At 40.4% G+C, this 14,213-nt stretch overlaps 1 protein-coding gene across 4 annotated transcripts in view; it reads right to left on the bottom strand.

The window, feature by feature from the left end:
- INPP4B (inositol polyphosphate-4-phosphatase type II B) overlaps window positions 1-14,213 on the bottom strand; it is a 622,734-nt gene that overhangs the window by 105,830 nt on the left and 502,691 nt on the right. For all 4 annotated transcript variants that reach the window (XM_075860411.1, XM_075860409.1, XM_075860408.1 and 1 more), the window contains one exon: window positions 8,630-8,738. In XM_075860411.1, the coding sequence (XP_075716526.1) occupies window positions 8,630-8,738 (109 nt within the window). The remainder of the gene's footprint in view (window positions 1-8,629; window positions 8,739-14,213) is intronic.

The following is a 14,213-nucleotide window of genomic DNA, read 5'->3' as shown; positions in this document are numbered from 1 at the left end:
GCTCACAAGCCACTGTCAGAGACCCAGAGAACATATTTAAAGAGGAAGCCACCACCTCAGCCAACCATTATAAATATTTGTTTGAAAGAAACTGTAACTAAGATTTCTGCCTGTTCTGGAACCAGCAAGTGTCATGTGCATTGTATAGAAGTCTGCAACGTTCAAGTTTGTGCACTCTGTGTGAGAAACTGTAACCGTACGCTCGTTGCACTGTCTATATATTCTAAACCATCAAGCTTGCATTGAGTAAACATTTAAGTTGCTACATTTGAATTGTGTCTGCCTGCCATTCGTCCGCAGCATCAAAGTTCCTGCTGGTGGGGTGTCGCCCCATGCTTTACATTACACTTTTTTGTGAAATTGGATAATATTGGTCAGATTTGTTTCCGTTAATCTTGGTGACAACCAATATGTCCACCATTATAGCTTTGCCGGGCTGAAATTACTTTAAGAGTATCTAATGTCTACCTATCACATTTACCGTATTTGGGGTAGGGAGTCTCTGTTGGTGTCCACTAACGCTGTCAGAGGTTCTGGAATGTACAGGGACATTAATGACATACTGGGGCCCATTGTGATAATTACATTTTTAATTATTCTTGAATACAATATGGTTAAAGTTCATTTTGAATCAGAATAACAACAGATACTTGGCACATTTTCCAGTACTGATCTGTGTGCAGCCAACTGAACTTCAAAGGCAACTAGAGTGGCAACTCAAGAAGCCACTTTACATTACTACTTCATATGCTGCCAGCTGGCACTGGTTTAGAGTTCTTTTTATAGATGCAACATACAAAATGTTATTTTGTGTCTAGACATCCTTTCACTTAGTGCAGTAAATGAGCTGTGCTACCTCGGCAGATGAGTGTATATTCATATATAATCAGATAACTTGCAAGTAACGCAAAAGATGTGACAAATCTCAATTTGTTCATATGGAAAATGTTTAAGTTGTAATAGATGAAAATTTCCAGAGCTTTTGAACTAATCACTATGGAGTGGATGTGTTTATAGCATTTTGGTTGCGTTGTGATTAATAAAATGTGATAACACGATAAGAGGCAATGTACTCTACACTTTCATATGTTGTTTAGATGTAGACATAAGTCAGATAAGTAGCTTTAGAAAATGTTACAGAATATTCCATATTAATTTGGCATTTAAAATAAAAACTTATATTAAATTATATAAGCTACATATTTATTGGTATTATTTAGTGAGCAAGCAGGCCATTCCCATATTGAACTAATACATTACTTTCCACAAAATTACAAAAATCAAAGCCGATGCTTTGGAGTATCTAAAAGTGAAAATTGCTCTTGTATGCTTGTGCTTTTACTACCAAACAATACTTCTATCCAAATTTATACTGCACAGTTCTTAATATAAATGAATTACTGAAGGATTAGAAAGTGACGGTTGCTACTGTATGCCAGAAATGTGCTCAGTCGTGACTTCCCTTTAATCATAGGCCAGCAGAAGCATAGATAAAGTTTGCCAAATGGCCCTAAGGGGCATGAAGCCTTTATGGTAGTGCATGGTTGCCGTATAGCTCCTTAGTACGAAGCCGCACAGCCTCTGTACATTTCAGTACATGCTCCCTTTTGCACCATATGTATTGAGATATTCTTCCCTAGAAGCAATGCTTCTAGGCTAGAATAATTTAATATTAATTGAGTCCGATGGAACATGCCACAATTTGTTTTTCTGTCAGATTTGTGCCGAAAATGACAGAAAAAAACACTATGTGCCTTACTATGACATTAAAGGCATACAGAGGTACAGTAGGGGCCCTATGTACCTCTTTGACAGCCCTAATAAGACTGTGCATGTGCCCTAAGGATGCTTTCCAATGGCATAAATAGGGTCCATCTAAGTTTAGTCCAGTTAAACTGTGGGAGGCCCAGTTGTTGTGGCCAGATGCTAAAATGCGGACTATTTTGCTTTAGCATATTTTACTTTGTCCTATACACAGTCATAAAAGTAATATGTAATGAGTAGAAAAAGGAACAAGCAACAGTGAAGAATGAGGAAAAGTAACGGTTAATAAATAAGAATGTGAAGATGATTGGTACAGTTCTACGTGGTGACAAGAAAGAAATGTAATCCAGCGATGCATTGCTGGGTCCCATAGTTTGGTTGGGGCAGAAGTGAGGCCTGGTACAGGACATTCGAGCAAAGTCCAATTACTCAGATGATGTTTAATCTAATTCTGATGTCCTAACAAAGTCCCAAACTGAAAGAGAATGAAAAAAAATTTCAAGGTGAAAAATGTAACAGTTCACTGTATTTTCCAGCTAGTCCACAGGATCCTTGATCCAGAACGGAAGGCACAGCATACAAACGACTAATACATACGGCAGCCAGGTAAAGGATGAAATGTACAAATCTTTATTCCAACACCGTGGTACAGCGAGTGTTAAAATACAATTGTCAACTTGTTTCAAACATACAAACTGTCCTTAATCACATCATGATTAAGGACACTTTGTCTGTCGAAACGTGTTGACATTTGTATTTTAACACTCACTGTACCACGGATGTTGGAATAAAGTGTAACATCTGTGGTCGCTGACCACTAACTCCTTCCATCCGGTCGACGCCCTTCTCTCCAAAAATGTCTGCACATGCGGCCGTCCTGTTCCACAGTGACCACCAGGGTGCGCTCACGAGCACAGTCCAGCCTTGGAGCGCACACAGGGGTGAGATTGAGCAGATTGCTCCCTGAGCACCCTGGACTATAAGAAGGGTTCTGCCCCTTCTTGTCTCGCCTGAGCCTTGTTGTCGATATTCTAGTTTGTCTATGCAAATGGTCTCCTAAGTGTTTTCCAGTTCCCTGTGTTCCCAGTTCCTGCTACCTGTAACCTGTATACCGTGCTATCCTGGTCAAGTGCCGTGTTGAGCTGAAGTTGTGCTGTACTGTGTACCACGCCTGTCCTGCTACACCACGCCTGGCGCTTGCCTGCTGCCTAGTGCCAGCCGTGACGGTCTTGCAACTGTCTGAACTACCACAGGTAAAACTATACAAATTATAGACTGTGACCTGTGTCCTGTTGGCCAACTGCCATACCGTCAAGGTGGTACGGCCCAGTGGGTCCACATACCCAACGTTACATAAAGATTTTTACATTTGATCGATTGCCTCGGTGGCGGAAGTATCCTTGGTTTGTACACTGTATTTTCCATCTTGGTCTACTTCAGTGTTTAATTACAGCAGAATCACAAACAGTGTGGCCAAAGTTAAAAACTAATAATGACATCTATGAAGAGATAAGAATTGTAAACTGGTGGTCAAGGCCTTACATTTATAAATGGTTATACCAATTAGAGATTCATCTTTTTTACATGAATGTGGCACAGATTATAAAATATTGGTGTACTATTTTGTAGAAAATAGTGTGACTACTTTCCAAAACATGAGTCATATATTTTCTAGCTTCGAGTAAAAAAAAAAGTTAAGCAATTTTTTCAACAAAGTTTGGAACCAGGTTCAGAAACAGGAACGGTCTCTTTTACAGGAGGGGTGGCAAACGGTTCTTCGCCTACTCAAGGATGCTCGGCATGGGAACAGGCAAAGCAGTCAACAAACCTTGACCAGAACATAGTGTTGGTTAAGAACAATGGAATGTGTAGCGTCCGTGGTCGCGGACCACGAACTCCTTCCATCCAGTCGACGCCCTTCTCTCCAGAGATGTCTGCACATACGGCCGTCCTGTTCCAGAGTGACCACCAGGTGGGAGATTAAGCTGTTACTCCCAGAGCACCCTGGGCTATAATAAGGGCTGTGCTCCTCCCTGAAATGCCTGAGCGTTGTTTGTCGTATCCATAGTTTGTCTATGCAAATGGTTTCCTATTGATTTCCAGTTCCCAGTGTTCCCCGTACCTGTATCCTGTGCTATCCTGGTCAAGTGCCATGCTGAGCTGTAGTCATGCTGTGCTGTATTCCTGCTACTCCACGCCTGACCTGTACCTGCTGCCTAGTCCCAGCCGAGCCTGCCTTGCTACTGTCCGAGCTGCTACAGGTACACTATACGAACTATAAACTGTGACCTGTGCCCTGTTGGCCAGCTGCCATACCGTCAAGGCGGTACGGCCCAGTGGGTCCACGAACCCAATGTGACAGAATGCTTCCTGCCCAGGTCTGCACCTGCCATGAGACGAGGTGAGCCTGCTGCCTCAGGCAGCACCAACTAGCTAAGAAGGGGGCGGCATTTTGTGTATTGTCTTCATTTTGTGCACTTGTGTCTTGATCCCAGCGAGAAGCCAGGGACAGCCTAGGCTGGACCGAATGGGAGTGTTCAGGGGGGATTGTGAGGGGGGCATCTCAGGGGGGGTGTTGCGGGGGGATGCGGGAGGGGGGCAGGGCAAGGCAGTACTTATTTAGCAGACATGCAGCAGGATAGGTGCACATCTGCAAGAACACTCCTCCTCTGTGACGCTGCACGCAGCACGCACTGCCAGAGAGGAGCAGGTCAGAAAGAGGAGCAGAGCAGCCTAAAAGGTGAGGCTGAGCAGCAGACAGAACAGCGCTTACTGTGCTCAGCCTTCTGCCCCTACAAATTTAAAAGTGATCGGCCGACGGTAGGGGGGGTTTATACTGCAATGGGGGTCTGAGCATCTTGATGCCTGTTGAGGGCTCAGTGTGGGGTCTGAGCATCTGACTGACTGCAGAGGGCTCTATGGGGGTAATTTCCCCCCATAGAGCCCTCAGCAGTCAGTTAGACACTCAAACAGCCTCCCTTGAAATATAGTAACAACTGAGGGCTCTATGGGGGGATTATTTTCCCCCTCAGAGCCCTCTACTGTCAGCAAGATGCTCAGACCCCCCTTGCAGTATAAGCCCCCCCTACCATCAGCCGATCACTTTTAAATTAGTGCGGGCAGGAGGGTGAGCACAGTATAATCCTTCCCTATAGAGCCCTCGGCAGTAAGACACTCAGACCCCCCTTGCAGTATAATTTCCCCCACAGCGCCCTCATTAGTTATTATACTGCAAGGAGGAGGGATGTCTGACTGCTTCAACTATAACTAAACTTTTTAAAAACTTCTGAGAGATCATAGTGACATGTCAAATGTTTTGATCGGTGGGGGTCCAAACACTGAGACCCCCGACTGATCGCTAAAACGAAGCGGCAGAAGTGCTCGGGTGAGCGCTGTGCCGCTTAGTTTTTGATCAGCTTTTCTCGGAAAGCTGATCAGTTGGTGTACGGGCTCATAGACTTTCTATTGTGCCCGTACACTTCTCAGAGAAAAGCCGATCAGAAATGAAGCAGCTCAGCGCTCACCCGAGCACTTCTGCCGCTTCGTTTTACCAATCAGTGGGGGTCTCAATCCCACCGATCAAAACTTCTGATAGGTCACTATGACAGCTCAGAAGTTTTTTTTTTAAAGTTTAGTTAAACGTTAAAGGAAAGGTGTTAATAATTTTGATTAGGATTCCCTGCGATAGCTTTTTCTGGCGCACAGGACCTCGCAGATCCGCCAGAATTATTACTATCGATGAATTTTTCTGGCACATCCTTAGGTCCTGTGCGCCACAATAGAAATTAGAGTTCATTGACCTTTAGTTTCTATTGCGGCACAGGGGAGAAGAAAGAAGAAATAAAAAAATTAAAAAATCAAAGAGGGTTGTGTAGGAGAGTTTTTATTTCAATAAAAAAAAATCTTATTCCTCGTTTTTTTTTAATACTTTATTACCACCTTAATAATGGCAGTTATCTGTTTGACGATGTCCATCACTAATGTAGGGCTTAGCGTTAGCCAGTAAAAAGGCTAGTACTAACCCCCATTATTACCCCGGTACCCACCGACACCAGGGGTATCGGGAAGAGCCAAGTACGATTCACTACCTGACCATCTGAAGTGATGGTCGGGTACTGGGGCGGCCACAGGCTGGTATTATTAGGCTGGGAAGGGACAAAAACAGTGGGCCTTCCCACCCTGGTAATGATATGCTGAGGCTGTTTTATTGTATCTGGCTGGTTATGAAAGATGAGGAGGACCCAAGGTAATTTTTTTTTTTAAATAAATATTTGAAAAAAAGACATGGGGTCCCCCCATTTTTCATAACCAGACAGATACAATAAAGCAGCAGCAATCTAGCATTACCAGGATGGGAAGGGCCACAGATTTTGTCCCTTCCCAGCCTGATAATACCAGCATGCATTACTTCAGATGGCCGGGTACTGGATCGTACCCGGCCCTTCCCAGTACCCTTGGTGGCAATGGGTACCGGGGTAAAATGGGGGGTTATTGTTAGCCTTTTTAGTGGCCAACACTAAGCCCCAGCCTTAGTAATGGAATGCTGTCAGACAGTGGCCATTACTAAAGCGCTAATAAAGTATTACAAAAACACAGGGACAGAAGAAAACATTTTTTATTAAAATAAAAACTTCCTCATGCACCCCCATTAATTATGCTGAACGTCAATGAAACAGGTCAAGTTCATAGACAAGCATCTCCATAAACTATAAGAATTTGGGCTAATATAGTTAATTAATCTGCCCCAAATACTATTGATGGGTGTCACTGACCAATAATAGTCATTGCATGTAGGTTTAATAGATATTTTCTCTTGGCAAGGCATGCCACCCTACCATAGAGTAGGATAAAATAAATGTCTGTCATAACTTAACAGGTTTTCTAGTTTTATGTAAATACTACAGGACTTGACCAAGACAAGTCTTCAGGCTCTGGATGTAGAATGCTTCCATTCATTGACAACAAGCAGAGATGCTAAAAATGGTGAAAAATGAAAACATAGTAGTTATTTTTTAGAAGAAGAAGAAGAAAAAGAAGAAGAAGAAGAGGAAGAAGAAGAGGAAGAAGAAGAGGAAGAGGAAGAAGAAGGAAGAGGAAGAGGAGGAGGAAGAGGAGGAGGAGGAAGAGGAAGAGGAAGAAGAAGAAGAAGACGACTGTTGGAAAGTAGATAGAGGACTTTCACAAAATGCACAAAAGATACCTCTATAAAATCCAAAAGGTAAAACAAACATTTCAGGACATTTGGATCAATAAAAAACTGTTTTAAAAATGAAACAAGTATATAGTTATGTGTGCCATTTAGTAAGATAACAATCGAGTACAGGTACCCATGTTCTTATTTCCCATTCTGCTTTAAGCACTGTAGACAAATACAACTGAAAGTTGTACTTTCTTGCTTCCATTAAACATCACTAGGAAACAGGATTCAAAGAATGCCTCCAAAAATGGCAAATAGAAAATATTGACTGATAAAGGGTATGTTCATATTTGCCAGTAAAGCAGCAGCAAGAAGCTTTGCCACAATAAATATGAAAAAAAAACCCATCTTAAAACAGTGTGTCAAATACAGATAGTTTTACCACAGTTTTGCAGATTTTTTTTACTTAAATAAGCAGTCTTTATGGAAAAATGTGCTGCGGTGGCATATTGTGGAGCTGCGTCATCACTAGGGGGAGCTTAGAAGCTTACTTTTAAGGTGCATAAAATTAGTTTTTTTTACCCGCGCGTGTTTAAAAAATGCGTCACGTAAAAAAAGAAGCCTCAGCTCAATTCTTTGGCGTGTAAAACGTGCCGAAAACATGCCTAATTCCCTAAGTCAATGGGAGTCCTAACTACACGTCAAATAAATGCACTGACAGCATGCACAAAACACGTAACAAACACCTGTAGTTAAAAAAGCGCTTTACAAAAACGCCAGCGTTTTTGACACATTTACATTTTTATTTTTTTTAGCACCGTGTGAACAAGGCCTAAATCATATTCATTAAAAAGTGGTTGTCTGGGCACGGACCAGTTTTTCATACGGATGACCTATCCACATAATAGGTCATAAGTATATAATTGGTGGGGGTGCAACACCCAGACCCTGCACAGATCAGCTGCCTCAGCTGCCTCCGGGCACCGGATGCCCATGGCTCCGTACACTGCATAGCAGCCGTGCTGCAGAACTGCAGCACTGCTCCTATTTTACTTGAATAGAAGCAGAGCTGCAGGACTGCAGCTCAGCCACTATTCTGTAACCAGAGCCATCTGCTTCCGGCATGGACATCCGGTGCCTGGAGGCAGCCGGAGCAGCTGATCGGTGCAGGGTCCTGGTGTCAGACCCTCACAATCATATATTTATGACCTATGCTGTGGATAGGTCATCAGTATGAAAAACCGGTCTGTGCCCGGACAACCCCCATAGCTCACCCTAGTGGTGGCTTCAGGAAGACAACATTTTATTCTTTAACTCTATAGTTATGGATGGGATTTGAAGTTTGAGCTGCAATTCTTTTACAGATAAATTATGATATTATTCAGCACAGACTGTTAGACCTAATAAGATTAGAAATACAAAGTTGTGTTCAAGGGTGAAAATTCATATCTGCTTTGTTTACTTGCTTTTAAGCTTTCATTTATCACAATGCAATGCATTGGCAGATGAAATTCAGGACAATGCAAATTGTCTACAATACCTTGACTACCTATAACCTTTACTATCATAGCTTGCTTCTTTAGAGCTCTAGAAGTGACCCCTATGTATGTAGTATAACAAATAAACCTGTTTCTGAAAATTTGAATGCAATAAAGTAATATCTTGATACAGTTCAAAATTAAGCAAAACAAATGCCCGGTATGATGAATTAATCGTTTTAGTACTTACTTTCGTTTTTCTGCCTCAAATCTAGTGAGGAGTCTACTGAGGCCGCCGCTCTTAAATCCCTGAGAATGTGCTGCTGGGGCACCAATGGTGATAACATCATACAGGGCGTCTGGAGAAAAAAAAAAAAAAGACATAACTACTTAAAATGAACCCAGTTAAGTAGCACTATGGTAAAGCTCTTGATCAAAGAAAGGGGAACTTTGTGCGCATATTCTATTAAGAAGTGATTCATTAACAAGAACAGCCGAGTGTCAGAGTTAAGAGAAATCTAGTTAATCTTCTCAAGTAAGCACAACTAACTAGCTTTTAATAGTTGCCATATCCCAGGTTACAGCTTTGTTTTGTATCACGGTGTGAACCAATATGTTATAGTTCTCTGTAAGTATAGAAAGACTTGAATTATGCATTAATTAAATGTAAATGAGACACGGTTAAGTACGCATATTTGTCATTATGTGTAAAACTGCCTTTTGTTTTCCATAATGCATGATGGTAAAGCATACCGCAGCAATGCAGAATAAACTATCTTTATACACAGCAATAAAGGTTTCCTTTAAACAAAATGAAAAATATCTGATGTGAAGAGAATTTTTTCTCCATTTATTAGTCTTTTTAGAGTCAAAAACTGCACAACTCAACAATAAGATTTTTTTTAAATAATTCAGCCTAAATTATCATTACGCTCTGTAGTCCTATAATAACCCTTCTTAACACAATAAAGTAATGCAGCATTTACATATAAAGAAGTTTTGCTAGCATTTTTCTTTGAGGATTGTGGAGAAAAAAAATCCTATGGCTGATATAAACCAACAATAGATAAAGAGGGAGTATAACATTCCATTCACTGAGCAGAGATACATAAGGAATATAGTTATCTTAGACCATAGAGAAGTGAAATTCCACCCTTGAATACCATTTGTTTTTTTTATCTAAGCAAGTTTAACATTCAGGGCTGATTAATTATAAATACCTATCTTTATAGCAGTCGGAGCTTTGTTTTTTTCTGATAGAGCTTCAAATCTCCTGCTTAGACATATATTTAAAAAATAACATTCAGAATTATTGCAGTCACCACTAGAGGGAGCTTAAGAGCTCACTGTATATGGTTTACTTATTTAACCTAATAATAAAACAGTATAAAGTAGACTCCTAAGATCATTTCAGTGACAGCCAGCCAGAATGTTATACTTTAAATCTATGTCTATGCAAGGGATTTGGCTTTGACTTTAATGGGCTCTGTCGGATTTCCGTTAAAGTGGCCATCGTTTTACTGCTGCGCTATTTCCTCTGGCATTTTTCATCAGAACTTTAACGGATGCCCCAAATGAAGCCTTCGACGCAGAGCCTCCGACTAAGCAGTTTGCTGAAGAAACTATTTTCCTGGTCCTGATAGAGATCAGCACCAGAAGAGGATGTGTCACATGAGGGATCATTGTAGGCTGTTTACCTGTCACTTCCTGGCAGCGATGTGGGTATTGGCTGGCACCATTTAATGCAGCATTTTCTGTCTGGTACTGTTTATTGGAGCAATCATCTAATTAGGTAACTGTGTCACAGTTAAGGGGAAGTTCCTTGACTGTTGTTAGGGTAGTTTGACTGGTATTTGGTGGGGGAAGTTTTTGTGCAACATTAAAAATCTCCCTGAATGAAAGTCTTGTAAGTTCAAAACTAGTATATAACTATGGCAAGAAAGATTGTCGGATCTCCACTACTCTCGCCTGAGCTCAGTACGAGCCGTATGGTGCCAACCGGGGAATAATATAATCTATAAGAACAATACAAAGGAGACAAAAGGGGAAAATGGAGAACCCTGGTAAAAAAGAAAAGCACTCGGCTCAGCAGTTATATAAAAATATCAAAACTGTTTATTAGCAAAACTTAGATAAAAAGGAGAAAATAGCTCCATATTTGACCCTGCATCCAAAAAACAACAAACATGGACATCACAGACCCGGCCGGGTGAAATATAGCACTGTTAGAAAAAAATTTGTGATAATATAATTTGTATAAACATATACTACGCAAATAAATATGTACTGCACAAAAAGAGTATCCTAACAAATACAAAATGCTATTAGTCATGTATATGTATAGAACATGTTCGCAATTAAATTTAATATGCATAAATCCCATATAACAACGGGAAAATAAATGCAGACAGCCTTTTTTTGTTTTGTTTTCTTCATCCCTTTATCTTTTTTCTTTTCTTTATTTTACATTATTTGATTTTAATTGATTACATTTTCTACATGGGTGATACTCAGCCAGGGTCGGTTTAAAATTATGTGCTAAAAAATGTATGTGTAGAAAGTTGAATACCATTGTATATACTTACCTGAGTCTATTTGGTGTACTTCGGGTTAAAGTGAAGTGAACTGGTTTCATTGTTGGCCACTGATTGGCTGGTTTATTTAAATAGATGTTCAATGTTAGTTTTGCTCATTGCATTTGGCCTTACTCTTGGCCTTAACCTGGGAACGAACCTCACTAAAAGCAAAAATACGGGGATTATTATTTTAACTGCTGTGGAGACAATTTAATTGAGACCATCCCGCTGGCTGGATTTACCGATGAGCTATTGGATCACTATCTACGACTTATTTCAAGCTTGCCTCGATAAGGCATCATCATGGCAGATAAGTACATGGTCTGATTGACTTATTCTCTTGTTGGAAACGCTTAGCCTCTTTGATTTCCAATTGAGTTCTGATTTGGCTCCAAAGCTCAACCCCTGTGTAAATAACCGTTTGAGTCATATAACGCATTTTAGGTGGATTTGCCATCTTGTATCTCCTATACAGCTTGTGTCCATTAAGCAATCAGTGTTACTATTTCTATTTGCGGCTGACACCATTACTGTATTTCATCACGTTATTTAACCCACATGGTATTATACCATTTAGGCTGACTGGCTTTATTTTCCTGTTGTTATACAGGATTTATGGATATTAAATTTAATTGCCAACATGTTCTATACATATACATGACTAATAGCATTTTTTATTTGTCAAGATACTGTTTTTGTGCAGCATATATTTATGTGCATAGTGTATGTTTATACAAATGATTTTATCACTCATTTTTTTCTAACAGTGCAATATTTCACCCGGCCGGGTCTGTGATGTCCATGTTTGTTGTTTTTTGGATGCAGGCTCACATATGGTGCTATTTTCTCCTTTATAACTAAATTTTGCTAATAAACAATTTTGATATTTTTGTTTAACTGCTGAGCCCAGTTCCTTTCTTTTTTTTTTTTACCAGGGTTCTCCTATTTTCCTCTCCCCTATTTTTGTTCTTATAGTATATAACTACCTAAGCTCCTACAAAAATCTCGGTTATAAAACGGGAGTTATGGAACATATCCCTCCCTATTACCAAAACATTTTATAAACTGCCAAAAAGAAGACAGATTAGGAGTGATCACAGTTACACAAAGGTAACAATCTTTCGATCATCAAAAACCCTTCTTTGCAACCCATTTATATTCCAGCTGCTGCTCGTACAATCTGAACTCATAGGTGAAGGCTTAAAGTAAAATTAATGTTTTAAGAGTGAACACCCATAACATCATCTTATTTCCAGATCTGATGACCTACCACTTAATCCAACTTTATTTGGAAGTTTAAATAAAATAAAGTTCCAGCTAAAGGGCTCCTGCACAGGGCCACATTACAGTTCTATGCAACCTCCGAATGGTATGGAGATGTAACATGGCACCCATAGATTTTAGTGGGGTACTGCTCTATATGAATTTGAATCCTACAGAGAAAAACGTCTTGGAATGATCCACGAGACCATAAATCACAAGCATAGAAAAGGAGGAAAAAGAGGGCAAAAAAGAGGTGTGTAATTAAAATGTAAGTTTTATTGTAAATAGTTTTTAAAAGCAGCAAAATAGTATTTTAATAGTTAATAAAAGAAAAGACCCAGTCTGGTCAATGGGAATAGCTACCCAAAATCACCCTCAGATTGTAGTGGTATGCTATAACTCAAGAAAAACAACATAAGGATTGTGTAATATATATATATGTATATATATATATATATATATATATATATATATATATATATATATATATATATAAAACGAAAGAAGATTTGCAGCACTCCAATGTGAAGAAAATGGTGGTTTATTCAATCCCAATACAAAAAGCTTTTTGTATTGGGATTGAATAAACCACCATTTTCTTCAGATTGGAGTGCTGCAAATCTTCTTTCATTATATCTGACATTTCGTCCGAGGATCAGGACGTTTTTGCTGGGCACCCGTTCAATGGTTTCTCTGTGAGTGCTGCTGCCTTCTCCTTATATATATATATATACAGTGAAGGAAATAAGTATTTGATTCCTTGCTAATTTTGTAAGTTTGCCCACTGTCAAAGACATGAACAGTCTAGAATTTTTAGGCTAGGTTACTTTTACCAGTGAGAGATAGATTATATTTGAAAAAAAAAACAGAAAATCACATAGTCAAAATGATATATATTTGTTTGCATTGTGCAGAGAGAAATAAGTATTTGATCCCCTACCAACCATTAAGAGTTCAGCCTCCTCCAGACCAGTTACACGCTCCAAATCAACTTGGTGCCTGCATTAAAGACAGCTGTCTTACATCGTCACCTGTATAAAAGACTCCTGTCCACAGACTCAATGAATCAGTCTGACTCTAACCTCTACAACATGGGCAAGACCAAAGAGCTTTCTAAGGATGTCAGGGACAAGATCATAGACCTGCACAAGGCTGGAATGGGCTACAAAACCATAAGTAAGACGCTGGGTGAGAAGGAGACAACTGTTGGTGCAATAGTAAGAAAATGGAAGACATACAAAATGACTGTCAATCGACATCGATCTGGGGCTCCATGCAAAATCTCACCTCGTGGGGTATCCTTGATCCTAAGGAAGGTGAGAGCTCAGCCGAAAACTACACGGGGGGAACTTGTTAATGATCTCAAGGCAGCTGGGACCACAGTCACCAAGAAAACCATTGGTAACACATTACGCCGTAATGGATTAAAATCCTTCAGTGCCCGCAAGGTCCCCCTGCTCAAGAAGGCACATGTACAGGCCCGTCTGAAGTTTGCAAATGAACATCTGGATGATTCTGAGAGTGATTGGGAGAAGGTGCTGTGGTCAGATGAGACTAAAATTGAGCTCTTTGGAATTAACTCAACTCGCCGTGTTTGGAGGAAGAGAAATGCTGCCTATGACCCAAAGAACACCGTCCCTACTGTCAAGCATGGAGGTGGAAACATTATGTTTTGGGGGTGTTTCTCTGCTAAGGGCACAGGACTACTTCACCGCATCAATGGGAGAATGGATGGAGCCATGTACCGTCAAATCCTGAGTGACAACCTCCTTCCCTCCACCAGGACATTAAAAATGGCTCGTGGCTGGGTCTTCCAGCACGACAATGACCCGAAACATACAGCCAAGGCAACAAAGGAGTGGCTCAAAAAGAAGCACATTAAGGTCATGGAGTGGCCTAGCCAGTCTCCAGACCTTAATCCCATCGAAAACTTATGGAGGGAGCTGAAGATCCGAGTTGCCAAGCGACAGCCTCGAAATCTTAATGATTTACAGA

This window comes from Rhinoderma darwinii, chromosome 1 (genome assembly GCF_050947455.1).
Source record: "Rhinoderma darwinii isolate aRhiDar2 chromosome 1, aRhiDar2.hap1, whole genome shotgun sequence".
NCBI lineage: Eukaryota > Metazoa > Chordata > Amphibia > Anura > Rhinodermatidae > Rhinoderma > Rhinoderma darwinii.
Note: the sequence above shows the minus strand (reverse complement) of the source record. Positions and strands in the feature narration are given on the sequence as shown.